The sequence below is a fragment of the Podarcis vaucheri genome (assembly GCF_965113315.1).
Source record: "Podarcis vaucheri genome assembly, chromosome: 8".
Taxonomy (NCBI): Eukaryota; Metazoa; Chordata; class Lepidosauria; order Squamata; family Lacertidae; genus Podarcis; species Podarcis vaucheri.
Window position 1 is genome coordinate 93,182,277 of NC_138766.1, and position 13,330 is coordinate 93,195,606.

Here is a 13,330-nt window from a genome sequence, read left to right on the forward strand (position 1 = left end):
CTTTCATTTCGTATTTGTGTGGACTGAGATTAGGCTAGCACCATTCCGCTTCTTAAATTTCCTGGGGTGTTTTTCCTCTCCAGTTGTAGAAGCGAGTCATGAAATGCCTTGTTGTTCTCTGCTCAGTAGTTCTAAATGGGTGTCAGTGTTCTCATCCCAGAGTGGGACAGTGGTGGTGTCTGTGGTTCAGAACATGTGATTCAGTCGGTAAACTGGGACTTGTTTTGTGCGCTGAGAGCTTTTATGTGCCTTGAACAAGGAAGGAGACTCTGGGATGGATTTCCCAGAACAGTCAGGAGACCAAAAAATTTCCATTAGCCTTCAGACGGAGGGCTGCTTCACTCTTTCGTTTTAGCACATTCTTGACAGATCCACTACAGCTAAAATGCCAGAAGTGGAACTGTCTGACGTGTACCAGTAAATGTACGAAGCAGCCTTGAGCCAGGGGGGTGATATTGTTGAGCAAAGTGAAAAAGTACCCGAGGTACTATTTTTAGGTTAGCGGAGTCTGTAACCTGAAGCGTGTGTAACCTGAAGCATATGTAACCCGAGGTACCACTGTACTTATAAAAGACAATCCCCCAAGTCTATAATTGGTTTGCATATGGAGAGAGCAAAAACTGACCTGTCAAATACGCCTTGCCAAGTCAAGAAACCTTTATGTAAGTGGCAGTCTTTTGTTGTGCCATCCAGTAGCAGGAGCAGAACATAAAAAGCTGCCTTATACCAAGTTAGACCACTGATCCATCTAGCCTAGTAATGTCTACTCTGACTGGTAGTGCTCTCCGGGGTTTCAGGTGGGGGTCGAAGTCACCTCCCAGCCTCTCTTGAAAAAGTTTCAGCCCACTTCACCCCCAGTTATGCCAGCCATGTGACTTAACTTTTTCTGCAGACTAACTCCAGACTCTCTAAAGTGAGAGGCAGGGTTCAGGAGCAATTTGAAAAGGAAATGCACAAAAAACAGGTCACACAGAAGTCAGGACTGCCATCAGCTCCGTTTGAGTTCCTGTATGGAGGAGTGGTCCATTCTATGTGAGCTAGCCTAGTGGTCTGATGAGTTTCCAAGGGAGGTTTGATTTCTAAAAGACAATATATTTGTCATTACCCTAAAATGAGTTCTCAAACCCAGCTACCCTGCCCTCCAGCTTCCTACTGTCTACCCCTGCCAGTTGTGAGTGTTTGGTAGAAATTAGGGGAGAAGAGTAGGAAAGACAGAGAAATGGAAATAGGAGTAGAAATTGCTGTTCATTTATTCATTTATTCATCCCATATCTAGAAGGGGAATCAACCCAGTGAATAAGATTCATTGTTGTTGTATTCAGTCCACAGACAATATGTAGTTGAGCATGGTCCTACCCTTTATTTGCATTGCATTCCCTTTGCATTGATATGACTTGGGTAGAAAACTGTGATGACAGTGTAATTTGCATAATTACTTAATTAAGTTACAGAATTCACCACAGTGGACAGGGAGGCAAATAATGCCATTTTTGGTGGAAGACGCATTGTAGTGGAATGGAAACAGTGCTGCAGGTGGCAAATGCAGGGCAGAACAAAAAGGGGTGCCTTCTTACATCGCAAGAGGAGATACCGCCTAAATAATAATAATAATAATAATAATAATAATTTATTTATTTATACCCTGCCCATCTGGCGGGGTTTCCCCAGCCACTCTTGTAAAATTGCTGAACCCCACCGCCTGGAGAAATTTAATCCCTTTCAAATGCCCAGATCTAAAGCAAATCCTGGACTCTTTTGTGACCCATTATCAAGTCCGCTTTACTACATTGTAGTTTATAAATAGATCCCCGTGTGCATTTGTAATCTGTTAGCCCAGGGTTGCCAACAATGGAAGAGGAAGCCGGCTGTCCAGCCAGCGACTGCCCAGCCTTGATGTGTTCATCAGTCATCGCAAGCTAACACAAAGGGGTCATAGGGATATGTATGACCTTTGGTTCTTCGGCTGAAAGGGTTCCTTTGTGCTGATCTTGGGAATTTCTTTTTTGGCAGTAATTAAAACAACCACAGACCTCTGCATTTGGAAGCTGGGCTTCCTTTTCCTGCAAATGATTTCCTGCTGGGAAAAGTGATGGTGTAAATTGATAGCTGCAGTTAATGATGGTGCAAATCATGGCTGGAGGGAAGGATACCGATCAGGTTTCTGCTCTCCTTTGCGGCTTGTAATAAGGTATTAATTTCAGTATCACACATAACATTGTGTTCTGAGGCAAGAGCCCCTGTGCATTGTGGTTTGTCAGATGGACCCAGACACAGTGCTTTAAAAAAAGGGGGGTTAATGCCATCACCAAAGGAACTCTGAAGCCTAGTTTTCAACAGTTGTGCATCTCCCCTTCTTCTTTGGCGATCACTCGTAGCCAAGTAAGATTGTCTTCCATAAACACGGTTTTAACAATGAGTCCGTAACTCATCTGTTGTATCAGGGCCACACAACAGGGAGGAGGAATAGCAGGCCTTGTCTGACTGCAGGCTTGCCTCCCTGCCATTCTCCGACAGCAAGCCTACTGACTGGGGCCCTGATCCTGCCTCTGCACAAAAGGGGAAAGCTCAGAGGGGTGGCAGTCCCTGGTGGTCCTTTACAGCTTCCCTCCCCTCTTCGGATCCATTCAGTCTATCCTAATAGAAGGAACCACCTACAGTGGTACCTCGGGTTAAGTACTTACTGTATTTTTTGCTCTATAAGACTCACTTTTTCCCTCCTAAAAAGTAAGGGGAATTGTGTGTGCGTCTTATGGAGCAAATGCAGGCTGCGCAGCTATCCCAGAAGCCAGAACAGTGAGAGGGATCGCTGCTTTCGCTGCGCAGTGATCCCTCTTGCTTTTCTGGCTTCTGGGATTCAGAATATTTTTTTCTTGTTTTCCTCCTCCAAAAACTAGTTGCGTCTTATGGTCTGGTGCGTCTTATAGAGCGAAAAATACAGTAATTCGTTCCGGAGGTCCGTTCTTAACCTGAAACTGTTCTTAACCTGAAGCACCACTTTAGCTAATGGGGCCTCCCGCTGCTGCCGCACCACCGGAGCACGATTTCTGTTCTCATCCTGAAGCAAAGTTCTTAACCCGAGGTACTATTTCTGGGTTAGCGGAGTCTGTAACCTGAAGCGTCTGTAACCTGAAGCGTATGTAACCCGAGGTACCACTGTACGTATAAAAATATGTTGTTGTTATAAGCAATAACTACCAGGGTGCCAACTTGAATAAAATATTGAGTGGGGCAGGTGATCCCCGCACCACATAATCGATCACATGACGCAGTGCATGCACACCATTTGAATAATAATGTCCATTAACTTGGCGAGGAGCTCAAATATTTGGGGGGGGCAAAGACCCCTTGGCCTCTAGGAGTTGGCTCCTGTGATAACTACCATAAGCATTGCAATGTTGTCATAAGTGACTCTCTTTTGTGGGGTTAAAGTCCCCCTATTGTTTGTTGGGGCCTCTAGAATGTCTCCTTTGTCCCCCATTTGTGCATCTCAGCTGGTCATTATGCTGGTTTTTTACTCCGACCAGCCTTTCATGACTTCTGTTTCCATGAGGATTTTATCTTGAGGGTTCTCTTTTTCCTTTTCTTTGGTAGCTAACAATGTGAAAAACTTGGTAATGTGTTTCAGGCCCAGCGCAGAGATGCTTTCATTGAAGAGCGCTATGGAAAATTCAACATCAGTGATCCGCTGATGGCTCTTCAGAGGGATTTTGAGGCGCTGAAGGAAGAGAACCATGGCGATAAGCAGCCCGTTTGTGCCAATCCCTTGTCCATCCTGAAGGTTGTGATGAAACACTGCAAGAATATGCAGGAAAAAATGTTGTCCCAGCTCGCAGCTGCAGAGAGCAGGCATCGGAAGGTGGGTTTCATGAGGTGGGAGGGAGGGAAGGGGAAAAAAGAAAGAAAGATACTGCGTAACAGGTTAACATTACATATTGGACCACTTTTATAATTTGATGTGACATTTTCATTGCTGTTTTGCACATTTCTGTGTCTCAAATCTTGCTTATGTTCAGTAAAATCACGTTGCAGGGCTAACATTATATGATGCCTCTAACTAGCACTCCTCAGATAATAAAACACAAACGTGTTGTGATTTTTACTATTGATGCTGCTATTGGAACTGTAGGGAACTTCTCAGAATTGATTAAAGATGATCTAGCTCAGGGGTGGGGAAGCTCAGGCCTGTGGGCCAAAGGCACCCTCAGCCACACTGACTTGGTTCATATCGGGGGAACAACTGACCGACTCTAGCGGTTAAAGCTCTTTCATGCACCATGATTCTCTTGGAATGGGCTGGAAACAATCTCCAGCTCCCAGCTGTTACCAAATGCTGCTCAAAGGAGGTTTTAAAGTACTTGAGGTAATGTGTGAAGTGCTACAAGATTCCTCCTTTTCTCTACCTAGCTTTGTGCTGCTAGTGAGTGAAACAGTTGACTCTCTAAATTAACACACAACAAAACTAGATTTGTACAAATTTCATTTTTGACCCAGTCAGCATCCTGAAGACTTTCATTCTTCTGAGCGTCTGTTTTTGTCCATCTGTTTAGGTTTTCTTCTGCTGGGCTCAAATTCATAAAACAACTGATTCAGGTTTTCAGAATTGTTCAGCAAATTATTTCAGCAAAGTGTCACTATGTGCGTGTCTGTTGCTGTTCTTTCTGCATGTTTTTGTCATTTCTTTCACAAGCCGAAAGAGGACAAACCTTGAAAATTGCCGAAAATAGACGGGGGTGGGTTGATAGTCTAGTTTCTCAGAACCCTTACACGTAAGTAAAGGTCAGGGGTTCTGCATGCCTTCATTAGAGCTTTCATTTTTGCTTTCGGCAGAAAGGGACCTGGCCTGCACATCTGGATACACTTGTAATTATTCCTGTCTTTCAAGGTGATGGATGGTGTTCTTTTCTCTTTTGAAAGGTAATCTTGGATCTTGAGGAAGAGAGGCAGAGGCACGCCCAAGATACTGCTGAAGGGGATGATGTCACCTACATGCTGGAAAAGGAGCGAGAGCGGCTCACCCAACAGGTATGCCCTCTCACTCCTTCCTCAGCGTTCAGGGAGGAGTGATTAATTGCTGTTTAACACAGAGAACTTGCCTTGCGTGGGTGAGGAGACCAGCAGCCACCACCAGTATTTCTGTCTCCGAGACTTGGCTCTCCCCCTGCAAACATGGAAGGAGACTTACTAGAGGGAGAGTTTTTGCTCCGTTGCAGAGGCCAGTCAGTTTTGGTCTTTGTAGGAACACATAAAGAAGCAAAGAGATGTAGTAGTAGTAAAAAGGTAAAGGTACCCCTGCCCGTACGGGCCAGTCTTGACAGACTCTAGGGTTGTACGCTCATCTCACTCTAGAGGCCGGGAGCCGGCGCCGCCCGAAGACACTTCCGGGTCACATGGCCAGTGTGACATCGCTGCACACGGAACGCCGTTTACCTTCCCGCTATAAAGCGGTACCTATTTATCTACTTGCACTTTAAGGGTGCTTTCGAACTGCTAGGTGGGCAGGAGCTGGGACCGAAAGACGGGAGTTCACCCCGCCGCGGGGATTCGAGCCGCCGACCATAAGATCGGCAAGTCCTAGGCACTGTGGTTTTACCCACAGCAGCACCCGCGTTATTATTATTAATTTACTATTTGTACCCCACCCATCTGGCTGGGTTTCCCCAGCCACTCTGGGCGGCTTCCAACAAAGATTAAAAATACATTAAAATGTCACACATTAAAAACTTCACTGAACAGGGCTGCCTTCAGATGTCTCCTAAAAGTCTGGTAGTTGTTTATTGCCTTGACATCTGGTGGGAGGGCGTTCCACAGGGCGGGTGCCACCACTGAGAAGGCCCTCTGACTGGTTCCCTGTAGCTTTGCTTCTCGCAATGAGGGAACCTCCAGAAGGCCCTCGGAGCTGGACCTCAGTGTCCGGGCAGAACGATGGGGGTGGAGACGCTCCTTCAGGTATACTGGACCGAGGCCATTTAGGGCTTTCAAGGTCAACACCAACACTTTGAATTGTGCTCGGAAACATACTGGGAGCCAATATAGGTCTTTCAAAATAACATTTGAGGATAAAAGGAAATGCAGCTTATGAAATTTGATACACCCTGTGGCTCTCTGCTGTGCATTTTAGTGGTAGTGAAAATATGATTGTCTTTTCTCCCCTCTTCTTTTTGCACATGGGAAGAAATGGGGGTCAATCGAGTTTCCCCCCAATGCCAATGGCAAGCGCTGGCTGTGGCAGTCAAGATCAGGACTGCAGTGGGAGCAAAGTTTAAAAGCCCACCCCTGGTCCCATTCTGGACTGGAGGCCCAATGCCTACCATTTGCATGGAGGGGAGGGGATTCCCCCCGCCCCCATTTCAAATTGTAGTCGCACAGTGGGAACAGGTTTGTGTTTGTGTGATAGGATGAATGGATCTTTGGCTCCACCCCTACCTACTGGAAGTAGGAAGCCTCTTACACTGTTAAGCTAAGGGGATGTGGCCCTCAGTTTGCAGGAAGTTCCCAGTCCTGACCTACTTTATATGCTCAACAACTACTGTATTTTTCGCTCTATAAGACGCACCAGACCATAAGATGCACCTAGTTTTTGGAGGAGGAAAACGGAAAAAAATATTCTGAATCCCAAAAGCCAGAACAGCAAGAGGGATGTGGCTTCTGGGATAGCCTTTTGCTGTTCTGCCTTCTGGGATAGCCGTGTGAAGCCTCTTCAGGGCAGCGGGATGAAGGCTCCCCCTGCCCGAAGAGGCTGCACACGGCTAAGCCAGAAGCCCGGACAGCAAGTGTGATCGCTGCACAACGACCCCACTTGCTGTCCTGGCTTCTGGGAAAGCCACGTGTGGCCTCTCCCAGGCAGCGGGATGAAGGCTCCCCCCGCCCAGAAGAGGCTGTGCGCAGGTAAGCTGCCCTTCCCCCACCTCCCGCAAAAGCTAGCCAAGAGCCGCACACTCTTCAATGGGAGGTGGGGGGCTTTTCTTGCGGGCTTTGCTGGGAAGTGGGGGAAGTGACAGAGCCGCATGCTCTGTCCCTTCCCCTACCTCCCACAAAAGCCAGAGATAGCCGCACGAAGCCTCCGCAGGGCAGTGGGATGAAGGCCCCCTGCTGCCCTGCGGAGGCTTCGCGCGGCTAAGCCAGAAGCTAGAACAGGGAGAGGGAGCGCTGCTCAGCGCTCCCTCTCGCTGTTCTGGCCTCTGGGATAGCTGCGCAGCCTGCATTCGCTCCGTAAGATGCACACACACTTCCCCTTTTTAGGAGGGACAAAGTACGTCTTACAGAGCGAAAAATACGGTATGTATGTAGTCCATATGGGGGTCTAAATCATCTTCCGTTGATTTAGACACTTGTCAGCCTGGGAGGGCAGAATTTTCACAAACCTTTGTTTTTCTTGCACTCGTTCTCCCCTTGTTAACTGACACAATTGACATTGAGGATCTTTATAATAATAATAATTTTTATTATTATCTTTCTGTTTGTGGGGAGTGTTTGAGAAGCCAAACATGGTCCCCTCCTTCCCCTAAGCCTCTTTCTCTTCCCTTCCAGCTGGAATTTGAGAAGTCCCAGGTGAAGAAGTTTGAAAGGGAGCAGAAGAAGCTCTCGAGTCAGCTGGAGGAGGAGCACGCCCACCACAAGCAGCTCTCCTCCATGCTGGTGTTGGAGTGCAAGAAAGCCGCCGCCAAGGCTGCGGAGGAAGGGCAGAAGCTGGGGGAGCTGAGCGGGAAGCTGGAGAAGGAGAGGAGCAAAGTGAGCCAGCTGGAGGAGGAGCTGGCAGCCAAGAAGAAGAGGGGCTTGCAGATGGAGGCCCAGGTCGAGAAGCAACTCTCTGAGTTCGACATCGAGCGGGAGCAGCTGAGAGCCAAGCTGAACCGGGAAGAGAACCGCACCAAGGCCCTGAAGGAAGAAGTGGAGCAGCTGAAGCAGACCCTCAAGGAGCTGGAGGCTTCCTGCAAAGCAGAGAACCCTCCACCAAGTGTCGCCAAGGTGTCCATTGCGACCGTCACAGAAGACCCATATCGGTCCGTCGCTTGCCAGACAGAAAGCCCCTTGAAGGAGAGCCAGGGAAGCACCAGCAAACTGGCACGTGCCCTGTCGCCTGTCACTGCCACGGCCCCCCACTCTTATGCCAAGGCAAATGGGCACTGTGAGGTTGATGCACAAGCAAGCGTGGAGCCAGCCCAGCCCAGCATGGAGAATCTGGAGAAGAGCAAGCCTGCCGGGTCCACTCCTGAGGGTCCCCCCGAAAACAGCAGCTCCCCGGTGAGGACAGAGTCTCTTTCCCCATCCATCCCGCCGCTGCCTTCCAGTGGGATCTCCTTATCTCCGAGCAACACCGCCTCTTCCTCGCTGACATCCTCCCCGTGCTCCTCCCCAGTGATGACTAAGCGCTTGGTTGGAGCCTCGGCCAGCAGCCCCAGTTACCAGTCTTCTTACCAGGTGGGGATCAACCAGCGCTTCCACGCTGCTCGCCACAAATTCCAGTCCCAAGCTGACCAGGACCACCCGTCGAGCGGTCTCCAAAGCCCTCCGTCCAGAGACCTGTCGCCCACCCTCGTTGACAACTCGGCCGCCAAGCAGCTTGCCCGCAACACCGTCACTCAGGTCCTCTCCAGGTTCACCAGCCAGCAGGGTCCCATCAAGCCCGTCTCGCCCAACAGCTCCCCCTTTGGCACAGACTACCGGACCCTGGCCAGCCCCATGAGCCCCAAAAGCGAGTCTAGCCCGGGCAAAGTCTCCAGCCCGCTGAGCCCGCTCTCGCCTGGCATTAAATCGCCAACCATACCCAGAGCAGAAAGAGGGAACCCTCCGCCAATTCCTCCAAAGAAACCTGGTCTGGCTCCTTCTCCAGCCAGCCACACTCCACCGACGAAGACCTCCTCTCAGGCACCTTCTCTGGGTTCCCCTGCGGACTTGGCGAGCAGCTGCTCAATCAATGCCGTGGTGGCCAATGGGAAGGAAATTGAGATCTTACTGCCAGCCAACAGCTAGTCTCCAGAAAGAGCTGCAATCCGAGCGTTTGCAATTCCCAGAGCTGAAACACTGTCTTAGCCACTCCATGTTATTTATTATTTGGGTAGTAACAAAAATCTGTTTGTATAACACACTTAGTGTCCTTTTCCTTTTATTTTATAGCGTGTAGAAAATAGCACGACTTGTGTACAGACCTTTCTTAAACACTAGAGCCTCAAGGTCTCTCATAGCAGCAGGCACATCAAACAGAGAGAGAAAAAGAGACGGAGAGATGCGGTGAATTCCTGATGCTGGGAGCGGACCAGCGGACGACGACGACGGAACACTCATTTTTAAATTATGCAGAACAAAACACAACACTCCATGCAAACTTCCATTCCAGACAGACATTTTCTAAGAAGTGCCTGAGCTTAAGCCTGCAGATATGAATGTGATTCTCTGCAAATCCCAGAAGGGATCGTCCAACTGCAGAAAGCAGTTTCCTCTCTGAATCATGAATGTTGAAATCAACACTGTTCTTAATCCTTTCCAGTTCGCAGTACACTACAGAAGGGGAATGTTCCAAAGGTGACCGCTAGAGTCGGTCAGTTGTTTCCCTGCTATGAACCAAGTCAGTCCATGTAGCTGCTGTGTCAGGAGCACTTTGGCCCCTGTTGCTGAGCTTTAGGCAACCCAGGCCTTTCTGACGACATAACCTTTCTTTAAAAACACTTTGGGAGCTTTAAACAATCAGGGTGCCAGTTTGTTTGGGTTTTCTTTTTCCCCAGTCAAGTATCCATTCCTTGCATTTTTCTCTTACGCAGAGAGAGAAAATAGGCGAGATTAAATCTTGAAAGCTAGCTTTTAATATTCTTCACATAGTCTACTGTTGTATGTGTGTGTGTGTAGAACTTCTGAGAGCGGGATCTTGTTATTTGATAAAGATCTTCAACGTTACTTGAAATGAGAAATGGTTAGTCAATTCTATACAGGTTTTTGCATTGGAAGGATAGGGATCCATACTAGACGATCCAAAGCAATAACTTAAAATGTGCTCATGCCGCAGCAATCTTGTATGTCGAGTTGGCATCGGTCTTGCTGCCTAAGGGGCGCTTGCTGAGAGAAGGCAGCCCAACCTCCCTGGCAGCGCTGTGGAAACCAAATCATTATTATTACGTTTCACGTAGAGATGCATATATATGTGGAAAAAAAGAGAGGAGTCTTCAGGTTGTGCACACAACTCATTAAATCTTGGTTTGATGATATCGTTGAAATTCTTCATATCTCGAAAAAGAAAAAGAGAACGAGGAACTACACTTACGGGGCGAAATCCAACACCGCTTGCACACTGGGATGTGACCTTTCTCTCTTCCCTCCATCCCCAGAATTTCTCCCGAAGGGCTGCAAACTCTCCAGGTTTTGAGAGTGCATGGAGGGCAGTGGGGTGGGGGTAGGGGGAAGAGTGAAGTGTGTCCCACTTAAACAGCGGCACGGCGTTGGATTCAACCCACGAGGAAGCTGTTCTTAAGCTTGATATCCCCTACATCTGAGAACTTTTCCCCTAGTAAAGATGGTTAGTGACATGGGGCAGATACAGGACTGAAGTCTTCGTTCTAATGAAGAAGCTCCCTGTGCTGTACATGTCTTACGCCTTTGACCCTCGCAAGCCATGTGTCTGGCTCCTGTCTCAAATGGTGCCAGGCTGCTTGGCCCTGAGATATTGCAGGAGTGTGTGGTCAAGCTTCCGAATACACTGACCTTAACACATTTCGCCATTTCCCCCAGAATCAATCTGCACAAATAAACATTTTTAAAATTGTAATATAACGTTGCTGTTTTTACATGAGGGCCAGCAGGTGATCTTCTTTGTCATATGGCGAGACGGGAGTGGCCCTCCTCTTCCTGCTCCTTACAGCCTCCACCTTGGACACGCTCCCCACCTGACCAGGGTGAGCTTTGCAGGTCCAGATCCTGCCCCATTGGTACCTGCAAAAGCCTTTCCCTCTGCCGGCAGGAAGAGAAAAGCACTTTCCAGAGGGGCATGTCTGTGTGTTCCAAGGGGAGAGACGGTTACTGTTTTGTTTCACAGCCATCTCACGCATAAATGTTCACTCTCCAATCTTTGGGGCGAGAGAAACAGCATGAGGTGTGCTGAGGACCTGCAGTTCTGGCCCTGTCCAACCCTGCGTCTAGCCCCCACGGCCCTCCGTCAGTTTCCTCTGAGGGAATGCAGCCCTTGGCAGGGGGGAGAAGGTTGTCCTATTCCTTCACTGGACCAAAGCTCTTGAATACTTGTTTTTTTAAAATATATATATATATTGGTGCTGCTCCAAAATGCCACTCTCTGGTCTTGCAAGTTGGTCTATTGCTCTGCTGGAAGCAATTTGGCCAACTGACTGTTATTTCTGAGGGCAGGCTCTCAGGCATATGAGGACGCAGGAGGTCCTGCCACATGATCCCATCCCTCTTAAATTTTGATCCGTGTGCCGCAGTTCCCATTTTTCTGGCCAATTGTAATTGCTGGTTGCTTGCAGGCAGATAGGAAACAACTCTGACAAGCACACAGAACAGCTCGCTTGTGCTTTTCCGGGTGTCTGGATGTGGGCTGTGCAGCTGAAAATGGGGTGAATGGTTTCTTTCCAGCGTCTCTTCTAATCTTAAACAGGAGGGTTTTGTAGCAGCCCTTTAAATATTTCCTTGTGTTTACACTAACTTGTATCCTTTCTTTACGATATGATAGAGATTTATATACAATAATTTTATTAGGAAATGCACTGAGTACTGTATTCAACAATGGATTATAGGAAGGGAGAATGCAAGAGGAAAGATGTATTTTTGCTAGTAGCCTATCTTCTGAGATTAAACAAAGCACAACTATTAAGATGGTTCCAGCTAATCCAGTGAGACTTCTAGGGTTAGTATTTTAAGTTCTCTATAGACTTGTGTGTATGGGAATATAATGTTTAATCTTCTCTGAATCGTGTGTTGCTAGAGAGGTTTGTCACTGGCTAATGGGAATTTAATGAAGTTCAGACTGCATAATCTAGTATTAATTGTCATTAACATCTGTATATTTGTAAAGTCAAATGTCTGAAGCAGAAGGTCTTTTTACCATTTTTATAGCTGGCAGCATTAAACCTTAAACGTTCATACTATCAATAAAGGTTTTTATTTTTATGATGTGAATATTGTACAATACCGTTTTTTGAAAGTACGCCGTGCAGCTTGTATCCTTGGGTGTTTTCGCTGAACATTCATGAAGCACTGTTCATTCAGTTTGGGGAAGCTCAGCCTTTATTCTTCATTTATTCTTTTAGGCAGAGTGTGCCAGTAGCACAGTAGCACACTCCTCCTCCAGAGGAGGGCAACCAAAATGGTCCAAGGCCTGGAAACGATGCCTTATGAGGAACGGCTAAGGGAGCTGGGCATGTTTAGCCTGGAGAAGAGGAGGTTAAGGGGTGATATGATAGCCATGTTCAAATATAGAAAAGGATGTCACATAGAGGAGGGAGAAAGGTTGTTTTCTGCTGCTCCAGAGAAGCGGACACGGAACAATGGATCCAAACTACAAGAAAGAAGATTCTACCTGAACATTAGGAAGAACTTCCTGACAGTAAGAGCTGTTTGACAGTGGAATTTGCTGCCAAGGAGTGTGGTGGAGTCTCCTACTTTGGAGGTCTTTAAGCAGAGGCTTGACAACCATATGTCAGGAGTGCTCTGATGGGGTTTCCTGCTTGGCAGGGGGTTGGACTCGATGGCCCTTGTGGTCTCTTCCAACTCTAGGATTCTATGATTCTAAGCATTGCAGAACATGATGGTGTGGCTCTCCAACCACTTTTGAATTCCCAGCCCTTCATTTCCAAAGCACCTCCTGATTACCTTGCATCGTGGCCACAGTGGACCAGTGCCCTTCCTAGACTGGGGAAATACTTATTCACTGGGGGGTGGGGTGGTTCATCTTTTAAACCATTTCTATCTGCTACTTGGGACATGGGTGGTGCTGTGGGTTAAACCACGGAGCCTCTTGCCGATCAGAAGGTCGGCGGTTCGAATCCCCACGACAGGGTGAGCTCCCGTTGCTCAGTCCCTGCTCCTGCCAACCTAGCAGTTCGAAAGCACCTCAAAGTGCAAGTAGATCAACAGGTACCGCTCCGGTGGGAAGGGAAACGGCGTTTCCTTGCTCTGCTCTGGTTCGCCAGAAGCAGCTTAGTCATGCTGGCCACATGACCCAGAAGCTGTACACCGGCTCCCTCGGCCACTAAAGCGAGATGAGCGCCGCAACCCCAGTGTCGGTCACGACTGGACCTAATGGTCAGGGGTCCCTTTACCTTTATCTGCTACTTTGGTTTATCTGCGGGAGCTACCAACAACACCAGAATCTGTGTACAACTGTAGAGGT

The 13,330-nt window shown here is 48.0% G+C and overlaps 1 protein-coding gene across 2 annotated transcripts in view; it reads left to right on the forward strand.

Annotated features, from left to right (window-relative positions):
• Positions 1–12,117, forward strand: part of LOC309539417 (CTTNBP2 N-terminal-like protein) — a 38,179-nt gene extending 26,062 nt beyond the window's left edge. For both annotated transcript variants that reach the window (XM_082235659.1, XM_082235658.1), the window contains exons 3-5: positions 3,626–3,856; positions 4,915–5,022; positions 7,528–12,117. In XM_082235659.1, the coding sequence (XP_082091785.1) occupies positions 3,626–3,856; positions 4,915–5,022; positions 7,528–8,970 (1,782 nt within the window). In that variant the 3' untranslated portion in view covers positions 8,971–12,117. The remainder of the gene's footprint in view (positions 1–3,625; positions 3,857–4,914; positions 5,023–7,527) is intronic.
• The last annotated feature ends 1,213 nt before the right edge of the window (positions 12,118–13,330 follow it).